At 38.9% G+C, this 20180-nt stretch overlaps 1 protein-coding gene across 2 annotated transcripts in view; it reads left to right on the forward strand.

Moving 5' to 3' along the window:
* The window catches only part of RDX (radixin), a 43320-nt gene that overhangs the window by 2755 nt on the left and 20385 nt on the right, over window positions 1–20180 (forward strand). The window contains exons 2-3 of one of the 2 annotated variants that reach the window (XM_063127075.1): window positions 5929–6005; window positions 18986–19069. In XM_063127075.1, the coding sequence (XP_062983145.1) occupies window positions 5994–6005; window positions 18986–19069 (96 nt within the window). In that variant the 5' untranslated portion in view covers window positions 5929–5993. Of the gene's footprint in view, window positions 1–5928; window positions 6006–18985; window positions 19070–20180 lie in introns of those variants that run through there. The other variant, XM_063127076.1, reaches the window with a different exon arrangement.

The raw sequence follows: 20180 nt of genomic DNA on the forward strand, positions 1-20180 counted from the left end.
CTTTTGTTGAATGGGGTGGGGGGGAGGTGGGAGGGGAGGGGAGGAGGCTCAGGATAAATCATATCCTGACCTCTCTGGTATCCTCCTCTCCCTGCCCACTGTGATGCCTCCTTTCCCTCCTCTCAAAGGTTGATTTTCCAACTTGGAAAGGCAGCTGGCACGGTTCTCTACATGCCATTGAGAGGGGTTGTGTGTGTGTGTGGGGGGGCAGTTGGATCTCTGACGCACGCTTCCAAGATCTGAGTGCCGTCTTGCTGTCTCTGACCTCAAAAGGGGTTTTCTGACCCATCCTATGGTTCATGAGATACTTTCCCAGGGACCATAGGCTTTCTGAGTTTCCTAAGTTAATTTTACATTGTATAAAGAAGTACTCTCTTTTTAAATCACCCGCCTCTCAAAATTTGAGGATGACTTTAAATTCTAGAATATATATGAGAGAGGTCTTCCTTTTCCATTGCCTTTATGAACCTCTGTTATTTACCCCCAGTTACCTTTTTTCCTAACTTAAAAATGTTTAGCCTAATAAGGTGCTGATCTTAAGAACATAAGTACCATGCTAGATCAGAACAAGTTTCCATCTAGTCCAGCACTCTGTTCACACAGTGGCCAACCAGCCATCGGCCAGGGACCAACAAGGCAGGATATGGTGCAACAGCATTCTCCCACCCATGTTCCCCAGCAACATTAGATCCAAGAAAAGTGAACTAGTCTCAAGATGTGGAAATGTATGGGTCAGTCCTGACAGAGTTCTCTGAAGGTTTTTTAGGAATAAGTACACATAGGCAATTTTTGAAATGTATATTATTTTATGATACTTGTGAAGTTATAATTATGACATATTAAATTAATGTGATGTCTCTTTATAGCCCCTGACTAAGGCCACAAAGAATATATTGGCCTTCGACTTCTTAAGGAACAAAACTCTTTTTTCAGCATCTTGAGACTAGTTCTTGGATCTATTTTGGATCCTTTCTAGTTTCCTCATATTTGCTAATCATATTAACTGCTCATTTTCTATATCTTTTCCACTGCTAAGATATTCTTTTTGAGCTAGGCTGATAGGGCAATCACAATTGTACACAGTATTTCAAATGTGGCATCACGGTAGATTTATTTCAAGGTATGATATTGACCATTTCATTTTCAATCCTGTTTCTAATAATCTTCCTTTTTCATTGCCACTTAAGATTGAGTTAATGTTTTCATTTATTTATCCACAAAGACCCCTGTTCAGATTATTATCCTATTATGCAACACTTCACATTACTTTCATTGAATTTCATTTGCTATTTTGTTGCCCATTCACCCATTTTGGACAGATCCTTTTGGAACTCTTCACAGTCTGTTTCACATACTGAATAATTTGTTTTCATCCACAAACTCGTGCCTCCAAATAAGTTATGAATGTTTGCTCCCAATTTCTACTCCCTATTCTTAGACAATTACTAATTCATAAGAGGACCTGTCATCGTACCCCATGACTGTGAAGTTTCTTCAGGTGGCCTTGAGGGACTTAAAAGCTTTTTAGACGTCCATGTATATTAATGTTTACAGCATTATTGCTATCCAGATGTCAACATATTCAATGTATTCTAAAAGTTTAGTGACACAGGCCTGCCGACTTCCTTCTGCAGAAGCTCTTGTGAGGGTAGTAAATGTGACACTTTCCATGTTGTGGCTGTGAAGAATGAATTACAGTTCACATTTTATATAATTTTAAGATGTTGGGGGGGGGGGAATCAAGGTGCATAGTCATCTAAGTATCTAAAAGACTGATGTGAATGTTCTGAAATTTGAAACTTTCTGCCCTGTTTATGATTAGCACTGAGGAATCTAAAATATTTTCCTAATACTAGTTTAAGAGATCTTAGTTTGGAGGAGTCTACAGTTGAGAATTGAAAACTAGACATCAGCACTAATTTAGGACTCAGTCATAATTTATTTAATTTTGTTCATACACTGATTCCTATTTATATTACATAGCACATTGTTTTGAAGATGCATTTGTGTAGTACTTTGACCAACTATCATAGTTGGTCATTTAATACTGTAATATTGTACAACAGAAGTAAGAAAAAATTATTGCCGTTAACAAATAGTCTTATTGCTGTCTTGAAATGTGTTGTTACCTCACTGCATAAAATCTGGTAGAATGTTTTTGTTGTTAGTGAAGGCATTAGGATTTGCGGGGACATCTGATACCGGAGCTGCTTTTAATTTTTAGCTGTGTTAACTGTTTCACAAGGAAGTGGGGGCATCTAACTTATGTGGGTGTAAAATGTGCAACCTTGTTTTATTACTATGTTTGTAGATTTCTCGAACCAAGTCACTGAAATGACCACATAGTTTGGAACCTCGTATGTGCTGATTTGTGTATTGTGTAGATCAATGTTGCTTAATTTTTAAGATGATGGTTAGATATCTTATTCCTGTTATGCATGTGGCTGAAGTTGGAAAAATCAGTAATTTAACTGGAAACTTATACTTATGGAAGATAGGTTCTTTAGTAACTGTTACCTATTGTTGTTCAGGGTACTTTTAAATCTTCAACTGACAAGGGAATTCCAGCCTCATAACTAGTTCACTAATAGTGCCTGTGCCTGTAGTGATGCAATCCAGTTGCCTTTTAAAGACTTAATCTGCTGTAGTAGCCCTCTCTTTGCTTTCTCTTAAACCTATCTAAATCATTTTAAATCGGCAATAGTTTTTCAGGAATATATGCCATTAGGTGGGATCTGAAACAAAATGTTGCAATGTGGAGTGCTGCTGCTCAAGGTTTCAGCCACCCAGGCATGCTTTCTTCCAGGAGACTTCATTCCATTCCACCTCCTCTCTATTCTGCACCTTCACCCCACCTGCACAAGTTGGTCAGCATTCAGTGCCTACTGAACTTGCTCAGTCCTCATTGGACAATTTTGGGGGTTCATCCGTTATAAGACTCTTTGCAAAACCTGTGGTTGCCCAGGCATGCTGATAACCTCCCTCTTGTTTATGGATGGTGCTTTTTGGCTATATTATGATCTACATTTGGAAAATGAGGAACATCAGGAGAATGAGGAACATCCAGAATGTAGGAACATCCTGGCATCCATGCTGAGTATTTATATTATGGATCAGAATCAATATATTGATGAGGTTATCCATTTTTCTCCAGCACCACTCCACCTCCCACCCATCCCACACTCAAGCACATGTATTCACACAAGTTATTGCTAAGGATGGGAAGCTACTGTTTTTAGAAACTACCTGACTATCACATCTAAAAAAGAAAGTTGTCTTTAGGGCGTGCATCCCCCAAATAGAAGAAAATCTTATTTGCTTGCTAAAAGTATCATGTATATAGATCTCCACACCTTGTCATAATATAGGCATGGGTTGAATTTGTAAATAATGTTTATAGATTTTATGGAAGGCAGTGCAATTTTTAAAGTTCAAGGTGGCTCACTCTATAATAATAAATACATCAAATAAAAAAATGAATTTAACAAACCGACAGAGAAATGGCACCAAGGCAAGCAAAACAAAATTGCTGTCTAAATGGAATAGATGCATTTTGCACCCCCTGTAGGAAACAAATAAAATGCAGATTGCAGACCTCAGAATGAGTTGATTCCACAGCCTTGGGGCAATTATAGAGTTGGAACTGTGAAGTTGATTTATTTATTTATTAATTATTTTTATATACCGCCCCACAGCTGAAGCTCTCTGGGTGGTTTACAACAGTTAAAAACAGTAAACATCAAAAAAGTATACAAAATTTAAAAACCATCAGAAACATATAGACAACAATATAAAAACAACAGTTCTGATTGAAGCAGGTGGGTGGGACAACATAAGGAAAGGTGGTTTCTGAGATATGTGGGACCTAGGCTGTGAAGGTTTTCATAGGCCTTGTTCAGACAACACGCTAAACCATGCTGCTTCTGAACAAGGCCGTAGATAGCACTAGCACCTTGAATTGAAACATATTGGAAATTGGTGCAGTTAAAACAACATTGGCTGGCTATGATCATCCCATCTTACATTTGAGCTTGCAACCTCAAAACTGAATTGCAAATTGATAATGATATTCTGTTGGGTCTGCAGTGGGATTTTTGATGGTATCATTGTGTAAAATGCTTAAAATGTCAGTGTGTAAAATGTCTGTGGCTAGACACAGATTATACGACTGTTGTGTTTGGAACACCTGGAAACCTCCTCAGGTCCCAGGAATTTGTTTTCAAAGTGGTTAAAAATGCTGTTTTATCAAATTTGTTTATTTCAATTGTAAATAATAAGATTCTCTTAAGTAATAATTAGCTTAATATTAAATCTGTGTATAATGATGACTGCCTTTCTCAGCAGGCTTTCCCAAATTGGGAAAAGACTATGATGACTGGGGCTGATGGCACCAGATTGGGGAAGGCTGCGCAAAACAGAATCAATACCTCTTCCAAATACGTAGCTTTTGTATCATTATTATTTTCTGGTTGGTTTAACCTCTCCAGCTGGCAGGAGGAGCCAAGTGGGGGCAATTGTGCATTACATCCAAACACAGCTATTATCTCTGACTTCTAATCACATTTAAGAATGATTGATGTGCAGTTCTTCTGTGGTTCCACATAGTAACTTGAAGAGTTGACAAGGTACTTTAAGTGGAATCAGTTTTCTTCAGGTTTTTAAGATTCCTCAAAAAAGCTGTTCTGGTCTAGCTACATAGTTGAATTGTTCTGACAAGAAGGAACATTTCTAGGATATGGCTAAGTTAATTGGAGATAGTTTTGCTGGGTTTTATATTTTTATATTTATATTTTTTATATTATTAAAAATAGTTGTTGTCTCAGCTGTCCTAGGTGCAACCTGAATCCAGCATAGCACATAGTTAAGCCTAATCTAATTAAGTCTATCTCTGCCTCTACTTACCTTTTAACTGTGACCAAATGCAAACTTTGTGGGAGTAATATCAAGCCAGTTATCACATCCTTTGCTTAACTATTTTGAAACATTTTTGGTTGGTCCTAATAAAAGCATTGCCTGGCTGTAGATTTTTGAATTTGTCATGATAGTAAGTCTTAGCAGAAACTAGAAGGTTCAAAGTATAAAGCATCCTGCATTTTAATAATCAGTTTGTTTTTGGCAAATGATACCCAGGAAACATCTATTAGAATGCAGATATTTGCTCTTGTTTGTATATGACAAATAAATGCTCAGGAGTAGAGGAATAGACTTCATACCTTGATTAATTGCATTCATTGATGTGTAGTGAATTGAATATGTATAATGTAGGGCAAGGCATGCCATACAGTTGTGGAAGTAGATAATTGGGTATATACACTAACAAGTCTTAATTCCATCTGGTGGTTTGTTCACATAACTTGTAATCTAGCTAAGTCCAGGATAGGAATGCGTGGGGGAAAGAAAAGAGATCTGCTTCTATTACCCATCTGGCATAGTGGTTGGCACAGTAGTTGATCAGATTTGATTTGTTTATATGGTGATTAAAATGTGAGGTTTTTTTAAACCAGAAGATATATAAATAGTCTAAAGAAATAACATGTTATTTATTACTTAAGTATATAATTTAGATTTTTTTTTAATGTTTAAAATCTCTTAGAATTCTTCCATAGCCTTTGCATTTAATCTGTTATGCAAACCTGACCAAATTCAAAGAAAGTTTTAATACTAGTTTCTTTACTTATTTAAGTGAAGAAACCAAACAAAAAATTAGGGCCAGGGAGCCACTGTAAATCCTAATTCAGAGAAACACAACTTTCTGAACCTTTAATTTATACTATTCCTGATTCTTCCATATAAACAATGGAGCTATTTGAAGCATAGTATACATATGCACTGATAGCATATTGCACAGTTATAGTATGCATGGGTCAGTTAACTGACTAATGGAATGTGAACTACATCTAGTTATAAACAATTACTTTATTTTAACAGAAAAGGACAAGATTGTGGTCCAGCTGATGTTTTAACTGAACAAGAAGCAGAGAAGAGGGGGGAAGATGCCGAAGCCAGTAAGTAATCCACTCCTTACTCTTCTAGTACTTGATAGGCTTTCAGTTTGGTCTGTGCTCTGCTGGCAGGCAATTTTGCAAGCTAATACTTAAGCTAATACTCACATCACTAAATAGATATGCTGACTTGCATATGAGACCCTCCAAAGAAAGACCATGGGCTTACATCCCTGCTGATTCTGTTGTGTGAGTGGGACTCATTGCTTGTGCAACAAAGACTTAGCGCTTCCCAGAAGAAGCCCTGAAATGAGCGGAATCTCGTTTGTCTCTTGGGACAGGTCAGCAGAACTCTCTGATGCAAGCTACACTGACCTGCTCCCTTCCAGAAATGAGCGTTTCACTTGTTTCTGGTTGCTCCAGAAGCACTAAAGTTTAGTTTTGCAAGTACTGGGCTCTGCTTGCAGATGGGAATTGATCAGGCAGAAGAAAATTGGCAGAGGTGTAAGCGCTCCATTGGATTCTGCCCTGTGATCCAAAACTTAGGAACCTGGGGGTGCAGAGCATAGAGGCTCTATACTTGGAGGAAAGGAATCCAAAATACAGAAGGGAGGGCAAGTGTAGGAAGGGAATAGGCTAGTGCAGTGACCAAGGTCCATGTGTAGGGCTACTTTTGCTCTTATTACATTTTAATTTTATTTTTTACACTTTTAAATTTTTACATTGTATTTTATGTCTTTTATTTTCTGATTATAATTGTTGGGACCTGCTTCAGCTGTTGGACAGTATAGAAATGTAATAAATACATAAATTATAATTATCCTGCCTTGGGAGAGACTGAGACACTGGTTGCTCACAGGTGAGGAGTGTGCCATTAGCTGAGTGTCGAAAGAGTAGAGGGGGAAATAAACTAAGCTGTGCGCTGGCTATCCCTTTCCTCCCTACCTCTTACTCAACAACTGCTACTTGCTTCCTGTCCCTTGAGGGCAGAGCCTTCCTGTCCTATTCTCAATTTGCAGAGTAGCTGGATTGTAGCCAGTGAAATGAATATACTTCCAACAACTGGTGTGTGTTCTCAATGCATGCTTTAAGTGGGGAAATGTGCTTGAGAAGTATCTTATTTGGCAAACTGCTTTTACTACAAAGAACTAGTGAAAGGGAAACATGACTAGTGTGTGCTTCTTCTTATTTTTCTGGAGTTCATCCAAATGGTAGAGATGCTGTGCATTGTCCCCACATTGAGGGACTTGTACATTACCCACTGAGAAAAACGTCAGGAAGTATACCACTACTTTTCAGATAGTATCTAAAGAAGTACTGTGAAAAGTAGTGAAACAATTTTTAAAAAGTGGATGAAAGTGGTGCAAACATGGTCTCTTGAGATCTAGAGATTGTTTTTATTTATATCTGAAGAAAAAAGAAGTACCAAATAAGTACTGCAGCATGGTAATCCAGTTCTGTTGAGAATAATTTGACAATGACTTAGTCCTTAAAAATCATGAGTAAGATTGGGCTTTCCTCCCTTCCTGCTGCAGCCCAATGTGTCGTCCCTAAAAGCTAGTTCTATTGAAAGGTCCCTCAACCCCCAAGATTTGATGTGGGTGGGTGGGTGAGCTGTAACTGTGCAGTACAAACAATCAGCAGAAATGAGACCCTCCTCTTGTTTAAGTAGAAGTAGCTTCTGCTCCAGAAAGTGCTTTGATGGATGCAGGCCAGTGAAATTATTAACTTTTCAGCTTAGTGTGGTGACATCCACACAGTTCTCCAGCAAGTGTAAAAATGAGGATAGCTTTGTCGTAAGTGTCTGTTTTGTGTAACTTTCTAAATGATTGATCAAGATTTTCCTGGGGATGGGGGGAATGAAGTTATCCTTCATTGAGATCTGCAGATGTTCTGTAACTCTTGATGAAAAATTAGTATTCCAATACTACCATAGTTTCTTAGAGTGCTTCTCTTCTCCCTTACCCACCCAGTTTCTTGTTACAGTGATTGCTATAGGCCAGTCTAAAGAAGAACCTACCATGCCTATGGCCTTGAATCACCCAATCTGACTGCTTCAGCTTCATATTCTATATATTTAAGACAGCTGAACAATTTTATTGTCTGGATGTATAAAGCCATGCTTGTTCTCATCTGTAGGAATAAAGAAGTACTGCTTTCGGGGAGAAGACAATCTTGTTTTGTTTCCCTTATTTAAGTACATAATAAAAAATAATGAGCTAGTATAAGTGTCAGACTCGATAGAGCTATCCTTCAGTTAAGGCTGCTACTTAACTTTTGGAGAACATAATTGCTTCTAGGAGCCAGCTATAGCATGGACTATCTCAAACAGAAAAGGGTTATTTAGCCACTGTTGGGCTAGACTTAGTAGTTGGGGGTCATACATTTCTTGTGGGCATACTGCATTAGTTGTTTGGTTTCCTAGTGACCATCGCCTGGGAAAACCAATGTGGTAAGAAGCAAAGCTATTTAGAGCTCTTACCAACAAGTCAAGAGAGAAAATATTTGAATTTGGAGAACAAGAATTCTTAGGGAGAGTTTAAAAAAAAATATTACAGCAGCTAAATTATACTGCCAGAAAAACCTAGAATGGATTTTTGGTACGGAGAGTGTTCTGTAGTTCTGAATGGCATTTCCAAGGGGTTCTTCCTTTTCCCCTCCTGTTTATGGGAATATTGCAGGTCTGATTGGGGAGGAAGGAAGGCTGCACCATTTTCAGTTCCTCTGGTGCTTCCCAATATTGTATAAGTTTCTCTTGCTCTCCATGATTCCCCCATGCAGTCTTTCCTGTAAGTTGACTGACTGGATGGGAGAAGGAAGAGGGGTATTTCAAATCTCCCTTTTACGTTCCTCAGTTATTTGGTGCCTGCTTCCTCCCCTATGCATTTCTACCTCTGCAGCCTTTCTTCATTCCCCAACTGCACTTGCTGGGGAATGAAAAATAAATAGACAACTTTAAAAAGGTTAGGAGACAGTCTTTCCCTCGCTCTCAAAGAAATTTACTCCAGCTGTTTCCTTTCTTTGAAGCAGCTCCATTTTACACAAACCCAGTACTTGTTTGTTAGCTTAAAGATAATAAACAGGCAACAACCACAATCTAGTTTTGTGAAGGGGAACTGTTGCAAGGACAGAAGGATGGAAATCTGGAGTAGATTTCTTTGGGAGCGAAAGACTGTATCCCCTAGTCTTTTTAATACTAGTTCTGATGCTTCCTGGGCTGTGTTGGGGCTTGCCAGGGAAGTAGGGGGAACGTTTAATTTTCAGAGAGAGCTCAATGGGGCTCAGGCATATGGGGAACAGTGCTATCTGTGCTATTAACCCATCTTAATTTTGTGGGAGGGGTGTACTTCCACTTGCTGCGTAGAAAGGTCCTGGCACTCTGCATGTGTTCAGAGTCACTTTTACTATATTCGTGCAGGCTACCAAGCCTGGAGATAATTTTCAGACTCCTGATCATGAATGAATATTTAACATTAGGCCTTAGCTAGACCTAAGGTTTATCCCGGGGTCGTCCCTGCCTGCTCCCGGGATCCCCTGTGTGTCATTTACATGAACAGGGATGACCCTGGGATGATCCCAGGATAAACCTTAGGTCTAGCTAAGGCCTTAGTGTCATACTCTCTGATAGTCAGGTAGCCAGCCAGTGTCAGGAATACAACCAAAGATTATAATTTGAGAGAGTGATGGCACTTCAAATATTTCCTTATTTGTTTATTTAGGCCATAGCTAGACCTAAGGTTTATCCCTGGATCGTCCAGGGGTCAAACCTGTTCATCTAGGTGACACACAGGGGATCCAGTGCTCAGGCAGGGGCGAACCCTGGATGATCCCAGGCTAAACCTTAGGTCTAGCTGTGGCCTTAAATATTGCTTTCTGTGTCAAAGGATATCCCTAAGTGGTTTTATATACAGAGAGATTAAAATAAATAATAATAAATACAAAAATGCATAACTTAAAATGTTTAAAGTATTTAAAATCAAAGCTAAAAGCACAATAATGAATAAGCAGACAAATGGGACAGCACAGTCATTCAGAGAGGCTTGGGTGAAAAGATGAGTCTTCAGTAGATACCTAAAACATGCAACAGTTGGTGCCTCCTGAATATCAGGGGGAAGGCATTCTGCTTTACAGTAATCTAAATGTGAGGTTACCAATGCATGGACTACAGTGGCCAAGCTATCCCTGCCCAGGAAAGGGCATAGGTGACATACCAATGGAAGCTGGTAATTGGCAATCTTTGTTGTAGAAGTCACTTGGGCTTCTAGTGACAATGAAGAATGCAGGAGGATTCCCAAACTATGTACTTATTCTTTTTGAGGGAGTACGGTACAGACATACTCCCCACTGTACCTGTGAACCACCATCCATAGAGTCTCCATCTTGTCAGGAGTCAGTCTCATTTTGTTGGCACTCATCCAACCCATCACTGAGTCCAACAATGGTCTAAGATATTCATGGCCTTTCCTGAGAAAGGAAAGAGAAATATACACACAGAGAAATATACATTGGGTAGCACCTCACCCCAAATCTCCTAATGACAGCTACCAATGGCTTCATAAGATATTAAATAGCATTGGAGGCAAGATGGGTACCCTGTGGCACACCATGGCATAATTGCCAGGGTGCCAAATCACAGTCACCCAATGCTACCTTTTGGAAACATCCCCATAAGTAGGAATGGAGCCCCTGTAAAACAGTGGTTCAACTTAAGGAGGCAATACAAAACAATGTCAATGGTATCAAAAGCTGCCAAGAGATCAAGCTGGATCTCAGAGTCACACTCCCTCTGTCTTTCTCTCACAAGAGGTCATCCATTAGGGTGACCAGAGCCAGTTCTGTCCCTAAACCAGGCTTGAATCCAGAGAAAAATGGGTTGAGATAATTAGTGTCCTCTGAGAATGCCTGCAACTACACAGCCACCACTTTCTCAAGCACTTTGCCCAAAAAAGGAGCAATTAAGATTCAGCGGTAGTTGCCATAAACATCCGGATCTCCGGAGGGCTTTTTCAGGAGTGGACATACTACTGTTTCCTTCAAGGTGGTGAGCACCACCTCCTCATGCACTATTCCCTGGATCCACTCGGTCAGCAACTTCTGACTAGCTTGAATAAGCCAGGATGGGCAAGATTCAAGACACTGGCTGGATTCACACATCATGCTAACCCATGGTGGGTGGCAAGCTATGCTGGGTAGGTGGTTATGTAGACAACCTACTGTGCTCTTGTCAGATGATCAGGCAAACAAGCTACATATAATAATTTATTTCACCCCTTGCCCCTCCTCCTGTAGTCTTCCCACCCATCCAAACTTCTTTTATGGTGGGAATAGAGATTGCTTGAGAGGAGCAGAGCAGTAGCACCATTTTTGGCTGTTCTTGCCAAGCAGCTCTGTAGGCAAGCTCAGTAATCCATGCTGGCACAACAGACAACACGCTAACCCACCATATGTAAAATAACCTTTACTGCAGATTGTGGGTTCTCAGGGTGGCTTATTTTGTGGAAATAGCTCACCGTGGGGGCAGGGGGAAACATCCCACAAATAGCACTAAACCAGTGGTTCCCAAACCTTTTCAGGTCGCCACCCCCTTGGTTCCACAAACTCATGCCCAGTGCCCCCTACCCTACACTATAAAAATCATTATTCAGAATAGCCGTTTTCAATGACCCACTAAGGAAGATAATAACAAAATTCAAAACAGTAACAATTAATTGAATATTTATTCAAAACCCAATTACATTTTTTTTTAGTTTATTCAATTAAACTTGATCCAGTGATATCATCTTTTCAAAGTCTGATAGTCATTTAGCAAGAATATTAGATATCACATTTAGCAACTAGGGTAGAGTACCTCACTATTCTGTAAATTCTTCATGTGATGCATGGGCTTGATGAAATGATACCAGTTTCATCAATGTCTGGTTTGAAGTCACTTAACATGAGTCTTAAATCACCACATTTAGTAATCTGGAGTTAATTTCTTTGCTTGGAGAGAAGTAGGCAGGCCACACTAAAACCACATTCCACCAAATATGTTGGAAATGCAACCAGGAGCTTCTGAACCCACTCTCCATAGTGCAGGATAGCGGGGTACACCAAGCAGGGTATGTCTCTTAGCGTTTTGGTGCTTTCGAAACATTTCAATTCACCATTAAAAGGACTCTTCTTAAATGGTATTAATACATGTGTGGATTCTTCCCCTATATGGCTTGGGACCAAACTACCTTCTCCCATAAAAATGTCCCTAGGTTTTAAGACCTTCTGGAGAGGTGCTTCTCGGAAAAGACCACCTCAAGCGCCCCTCTGCTGCCCCTTTGCCTCTTAGCGCCCTCCTGCCGCCCCCTTGCCTCTTAACACCCCCCTATGCAATCCCACCGCCCCCTTTGAGAACCCCTGCACTAAACCATCCTGGGTTGTTCTGGAAAATAAACCATCATGGGTTAGTGTGTTGTGTGAACCCAGACAGTGTGTTCAGGCCAATCATCTGCAAGTGTCTTGTCCACATCCAAGAAAGCTCAGGAATATTACCTGTAGACTTCAATGCATTAAATAGTTCAAATGGGAAATTTAATCTTGTGTTCCCTTAATATGAAGCTGGATGTTGTCTGCGTATAATTGGGATTATTTCTTCCCATGAACTTTGGTTCTCTTAACTTGATTGCATGCCAAGCAGTATTACATTCAAGATCTCTTGCCTTGTTTTTTATGTGACTTTACATCATCTGCCCTTCAGCAGCCCTGTCCTAACATTATGCTTTGGATTGACATATGATTTTCTCTTTTATTCAAGCATTTGAATAAGGATTTAAAATCATTTCCTTAGCCATCTACCTTAATCAAATTGCTCATCTACCTAACCTTATTCTTTTCATTTCAAGAGAAATAAAAGTATTTGACTTTCTGGAGATGTTTAGGATTTATTTATTTATTTTTTTAAAAAAACTGCTTTTTTATTTTTTTATTTATTACATTTATGTACCACTCCACAGCCAAAGCTCTCTGGGTGGTTTGTTGGGTGCACATTTCACTGATAAAGGATATTTCAATTAGTTCTGACTTGAGTATTTATGCATTTTAAGAAAAAGGGTTGCACAGTTGAATATATACCTTTTTTGTACTAATTTAAAACAATATTTAGCTCTAAATGTCCTACCATGTGTCTAATTTTTTGTGATTTATTTTTAAGTTAATCATTCCTGTTTCTTAAGCATATATAAAAAAGAGTAATAAAACAGTGGGGGAAATCTAACATAAGTCCTACTTGGAGTAGACCATTGAAATGAATGTAATTTAATTTAAGTGTATTGTAGAATGAAGACACGTAAAAATGCATTCACCCACTATTGAATGATTACTAATTAAGTCATGTTCCTGGATAATCAGCAAAAATTGAAAGCTCTTTTTGGCTTTAGCAAGGCATTTATTTCCAAATATAATGTTGCTTGTGCTTATTAGAATGTTTATATAAAAAAGCTTTGCAATTAATGGAAGCCAGCAATTAAATGTAGCTGTGAAGTTAGAAGTATTATCATTACTCCTGAAGGCAAAATATTGTGATCACTCTTTGTTGTTAAAATGTATTCTACTATAAAGTAAAATTGCCGAGTTTTCAAGATTCTAGCCTGTAAAGAATGCAGAGAACTTCTTGCTTCATGGGAAAATTACTGTATCCCATTTCAGTAAACTAAAAATATTCTGAAATGTAAATTTACGTGACACCCATCAACTGTGGCACACGTTGTGCAGCTGAGGTTCTTGTTCAGTGTTGATTCTGTTTGCAGTGTTATACTTCTTGCGTGACTTATTCTATAATAGCCATAGTTCAATGGTGCAGCACATGTTTAGCATATGCAAAGTCCCAGGTTCAATCCCCAGCATCTCCAGATAGGGATGGAAAACGTCTGCCTGAAGGCTCTGCTGGACAGTGTCAGTGGTGCCAGGCTAGATCGATTAATGGTTTAGCTCAGTATAAAGCAGCTTCCTGTGTTCCCATAATAGCCATTACTTATTTGTAGTTTGATTAGAAATCCCTGCTAATACAGACTCCTTTGAAAGAGAAAATATGCTTGTCATAGTTGAATGGGATTAATATTATAGTTAGCAAATACTACAATATTTCTGCTTATAAGAGAAGTTCTCAAATTGTATTCTCTGCCAATTTGAGCAGCTTTCTGAGGTGAAGATTCAAACTTGTTTGCCTGCAATAATTAGAACTGTTGCTGTAATATCGAGCGCCATTCTAGGGAGTGGATCAAAAGCTTTGTGACTGGGGTCCTCAGCAGGAATTCTTAGTAGGCATATGAAGTCTGGGAGGAAAAAACATTTCTGTTTTTTCCAAAGAACTGTTTTTATTTTGTTTTTTCCCAAAAAATTGAACAGGTTTTGATAATAAAATATTTTCTTTTAGAATTTAAGACGAGGTGTATGTATATTGTTACCTAGCCTTTACTATCCCAAAATTATTTCTAAAAACTATATAATAACACTTTTATAGAAAGACTAGTGATGCAAAATGTCTGGAAATAATGAAGCCATGGGGAAAATGTTTTTAAATCGTTCCTGTAAGATCCCCTGTATAGTTATTTCTTCCCTTCCTTATTAAAATTATTGATCTAATGTATCTTTTACTGCTAGTCAAGATCAATTAGAGTCACCATATAATATGGAAGAAAACGTGTGTTCCTGGCAGTTTGAGTTTTGTTTTAGAGTCCTGTGTTTCTGGGCTTGTTCTGGTTAGATGCTGCAGCAGTCAATCAATGCGTGTGGCTTCCAGGTTTGCGGCCCCACTATTTCACTTCCCTGCCTCGGTGTCCTGGTCAATTGCTTGCTTCCCCCCCCCCCCCCAATCAGGCAATAGGAAGGCAACAAACAGGTCCTTTCCTATATAAAAAGTATTCAATAGAGGTTGTTGGAGCAAAGCTGTAGTGCATCCAACAACCTCTGTACAATGTTTGAGGGTGGGGGGAAGGTAGGAAAACGGAATTGTTTGTTTCCTTTCCTTCCCATTCTCCTCCCTCCCTCTTCCACCCCTTCACCACTGGCAGGAGCAAGTTTTGGTGGCTGGTCGCAGGCCTGGCCTGCACAGAGAGCTCGGCTAGTCAAGTCAATATGTGTAGTGGAGTAGAAGAATCTACTTCAGTCAGTCAAAGTTAGGCTGATGGGTATTACCCAGAGGACCTTCTCTTCTGCTGCTCCCAGACTGTGGAATGGCCTGCCAGAGGAGACTTGTCAACTTGACAGTCTATTAGCATTCAATAGGGTGACCATATGAAAAGGAGGACAGGGCTCCTGTATCTTTAACAGTTGCATAGAAAAGGGAATTTCAGCAGGTGTCATTTGTATATATGGAGAACCTGGTGAAATTCCCTCTACATCACAACAATTAAAGTGCAGGAGCTATACTAGAGTGACCAGATTTAAAAGAGGGCAGGGCACCTGCAGCTTTAATTGTTGTGATGAAGAGGAAATTTCACCAGGTTCTCCATATATACAAATGACATCTGCTGAAATTCCCTTTTCACTACAATTGTTAAAGATACAGGAGCCCTGTCCTCCTTTTCATATGGTCAGCCTACATTCAAGAAAGCTATCAAGAAAGCTATCTCTTCTGGCAGGCCTATCCAGTGGCATTTTAGGATGTTTTTAGAATGTTTTATCAATGTATATTATGTTCTTAATTCAGTTTTATGTATTTTATATTTACTGTTGTTCCCTGCCTCGATCAAAATGGAGAGGCGGGTAAGAAATTATTATTATTATTATTATTATTATTATTATTATTATTATTATTATTATTATTATTATTATTATTGAGGGGGCAGGCCTCTGACTGCACCACTGCCCTTGATGGCTGTAATTTAAAATGCTGTCCAACTGCAGCCTGGACTTGCTGAAGCAGTGCTTTCCTTTACCACATGCCAAGCCCTGCCATGCCGTTGTGCTGCCATTCTCTGGATTGTTTGGGGGCATTCCTGCACTGCAGGGGCCCAGATGTATATCACACGGTCTGACCCTAGTGGTACCACTACCCCAGCGTCTTTTGAAAGCAGCCTAACAAGCATCATCTTCAGCTTGGGAATTTTTGGTGCATCCTTTAATACAACAAAGGCAGCTGTAGTTAGGAGAAAATGAGGGAAATTCTTGAGTATGCACACTTTAAAGGTCTCTTTTTATCTTGGCATCAATATTGATGGATAATGTGGGGCCAGCAGACCACTTGTACATATCCTGGTCTCCTGTTAGAACTAAGCAAAGTGGTTCACCCTCCATAACTGTTGTGACTAATTCTGTCAGGAAAGTGGGTCAATTTACCAGCTTATGCTAGTCTGCTAAATTTGTAGGCTGTCATTTCCATAGTTGTTAACCAAGTAAACTGCCTTCAGTGACAGCTCCCCAGAACTATATTGAAGACAGGACTTTAAAGACGCAAAAATGTTGCCAGTAGCAAATAGTTCAAATGCACAATGTATGTACAATGCCTGCATGCACTCTGCTGAGTCATTAGAGAATAAAGTGTCTCACTTACAATGGGGGCAGAACCTTGACACTCCTTGTAGAACACAAATGATCTCTTTGAGCCAAGCTTCTTTGACTTCTGCTCCTACAAAGCAAGCCATCATTCTCAGCAAACTCAGAGGCATGGGGCTGACTTTGCCTCCAGGCATATTTTGAATCCTGCTGAGAATAGCATTTACTTTTCCAACTCCATTATTTTTACTACACTATATCATTCACTAGTCTGACTTTTTTATTATTACTAAAATGCATTAAAATGTACAAATTTTTTTTGCTGGTGTTTTCTTATCCATTTAGGTATAGAATATCTCTTTTCAATGTGTCTGTAGAAAAGCTTCCTTTTCTAGATACATCTTGGAGTGCCATTTCTAATGTAAGGATGTCAATTGCTCAAAGTGAGAAGTAGTTGTCGTATTGTTTTCAAATTGGAGTACTGGGACTAAAATCTGAAATTTATTTTTTGATCACTACTTCAATAATAGATGTCAAATTATTTTATATCTAGTATTATTTTACAAGCACTTTCATGGTAAAACTAGGCCACTGTTTATGTTTGCCTACATTGTAATTCTGCATTAAGTCACATGTTGTGAATCGCCCAGAGAGCTTCGGCTATTGGGCGGAATAAAAATGTAATAAATAAAATAAAATAAATAAATGACTTTATTTTATTTATGCCCTGCCTTTTTACCAAAAAATGGCACTCGAGGTGGCTGCATGGGAGAGAAGAAACCTAATTTCACTTTTAAGTTTTTAGATTTTAAGCCTTTTTTTTTTAGATTGATAGAAGCTTTTTTTTGTATTTTCCAAACAAAAATTAAAGACAAAAGAGTTCATTTTATGCATAATTCTCTCAGAATAGTAATGTCTCTGTTCAGACTTCTGTAGTTCTGCTCAGGTATTTGAATGTGTCAAAGAGCAGCAGGATACAACCACTATATATACATAGAAGGTATGTGTGGGTTGCTAAAGTCTCAAGGTGCTTAAAAGTAAATATAAAAACCAATAAATGTTCTAACAAACACTAAACACAAAATAAAAATATTAAACCTTGCAAAATAAAAATATTGCTAGATCGAATAGCAAAAGGGCAGCAAATGGCTCTCCCAACCATCACCTAGTGTTAGTGATTCCTGTAACTTGTAGGGCAGAAGGAGAAAAGAGAAGCAGAGCTGCTCCATATTGGTGATCTACATAACTGCATATTTTATAGTTACTGCATCTAGCAGAAAAACTGATCACATTTTGTTCTTCAGAAATTTTATACAGTTCTGTTCAATTTTATTTGTTTTTGCTATCATAAAAGAACTAGTACACATTTAAACCAGGGACAGGGAAACCCTGCTCTTACTTCTGGAGACAAATGATTTCTCCTCCTTTCTCCCACATGCAAGTGAGGACTTGAAAAGCCCAGTTGCAGTGTGGGAGGCATTTCTGGGGGTGGGTGCTATTGGGGAGAGAGAGGCTAACCTACCCCTTCCAAACCTTGTGAGCCCCTCAAAATGTCACCCCTCCTCCACTGAATTTACAGGATGGAGGTCTTTTGGGTGGGGGTGCTGGGGAGGGAAGGGATAACCCTCCCCTCCCAAATCCTGCAACCCTACCCTCCCATTTCAGGTTTTTTGAATGCCCCCATCGTCACCAATGCAACCGTGATTGCAGTGAGGAATAGTAATATCAGTTAATAGGGGCTCAGCAATCATATTTGGAGCCACATGCCAGTAGTGGGCTGGCCACACCCACTTTTGGGTGCAGCCCTGCCCATTGTTAGTTGGGCTTTGAATCCGCTTGGGGGTTTCAGTCAGATCTTGTCAGAACTCTAAAGCGGCTATCCAAGGTGTGACGCACCCGTTGCTTGCATGTGTCCCCCAACATGCTTGCTCAGAATAATTCAGCCTTCACAAGGTTCCCCACCCCTGATTTAAATAGTAAAAGTTTAGGAGATCATGGAACAAAAGTGTAATCAGCCACAAAAGAATATTGGGTATTTCAAATAATCATAAGGAGCAAGTATTTAGGTTGTTTTCAGCTGTCAGAGTTTGGATTTTCTCACTTTCATTGGACTGAAACAAATCTAATTTCCATAAAATTGAGCAATACTTGCATTTTTCAGTAGCTAATAAGAGGTCTATTCCTTGCATTTTAAAAAATAACACAATATTATATATACAGTTGGCTGTATCTTCTACTGTCTCATCCCCACAAAAACAATGGCATAAGCACATTTCTGCAGAAGGCATTATATTGCAAACAGAAAAGATTTACAGTAAACTTAGATAGCTCAATTAAATAATTTTCAAGATGGTAATAGAATTCAGTTGTTGCATTCTAGGTTATCTATTTAACTGCCAATGACTATAAGTCTTTGTGTACAAAAAGACTTTCATTCTTCAAATTTTTATTTGACTGCTTCTCTTTTTGTTTTGTTACAGAGAATGTATGAGAAATCAAATCAATACTTATAATTTAGCATTCAAATTCTGATCAAAGTATGAAAACTATTTTTATTTTTATTTTTTTGTTCTGTGCAGATTAATGTCAGAGTTACCACAATGGATGCAGAGCTGGAATTTGCCATCCAACCGAACACAACAGGAAAACAGCTTTTTGATCAGGTAACCTTTTTACTATGGCCTACTTCTGACATAACAAACCATAGTTTCTTGTTAGAAGAATGAACAAGTATGGACTTTGGACCAATGTGCTCCTGCCTCCTTTATGCATGAGGAGAAAACCTTTTGATAGCAGTCTGCAATAAATCACAATTTTTATGGTTTGTCTAAATACAGCAAAATGTGGTTTGTTCAAACCATAATCTGTTCACAGATTGTTCATAAACCACGATATCAAACCAGAAACTGCAGTTTAGCCTACACAAGCAAAATAGGAAAAGTGCGGTATGGGTCTGCACTGACCCAAGAGATTGAGAAAACCAGATTTGGAAAACAGCCAAATTCAGCTAAGATGTCTTTGGAAGCCACTTGATTCAGCCTTAGACCAGATGCTAGTCGTCTTGTCAGAAATCCCAAATCTTCATGGCTCCTATTGGCTCTCATTGGAAATCAACAAACAGCTGTAGCTTTTTTTTTCCTGTTAGAAGTAGTTGACATTTGCAGGCATAGTAGCACCTAATGAGGGGATTACATCTGCCAAATTTCAGACAGATAGGTGCAGATTTTTATGTGTGCTAAACACCTTTAAATGTTGGTCTTTTAAAGGAAGGAAACGGCCAAATTGGATGAAAATTGCAGGCATAGTTGCCTCTTTTGAGGGGATCAATCCTGCCAAGTTTCAGATGAATGGATTTATGAGTTCTTATGCAAGAGCAGTCTTTACAGTTTAGGGGTTTCTCAAAAAAGATGTGTTTATCTGCCTATGTTTTTTATGGACTATTGTTATGAAACTGGCATACAGCATAGAGATCGCCATATTTAAGAAACCTGCAAAATTTCAGACGGATTGGTCAATGTCCTTTGTGGAAGGTGAGTGTTTAGATTGGGGTGGGTGGGATAAATGATCCATATTTTTTTTTGACAATTTGTATGAAAATGACATGTGTAATAGCGGTGTCCCTAGGCAAGAAACCTGCAAAATTTCATACGGATGGATGCAAAGGCCAGGGGATTATGCTTAATGAAAAAGAGTTTAAGCCTTTTTTGTTTCTGCTCTGTTGGCACCAGAGTCATAGAAAGTACAATGGGACATGGGGTAGATGATAGATGTGGA

This window comes from Elgaria multicarinata, chromosome 5 (assembly GCF_023053635.1).
Source record: "Elgaria multicarinata webbii isolate HBS135686 ecotype San Diego chromosome 5, rElgMul1.1.pri, whole genome shotgun sequence".
Taxonomy (NCBI): domain Eukaryota; kingdom Metazoa; phylum Chordata; class Lepidosauria; order Squamata; family Anguidae; genus Elgaria; species Elgaria multicarinata.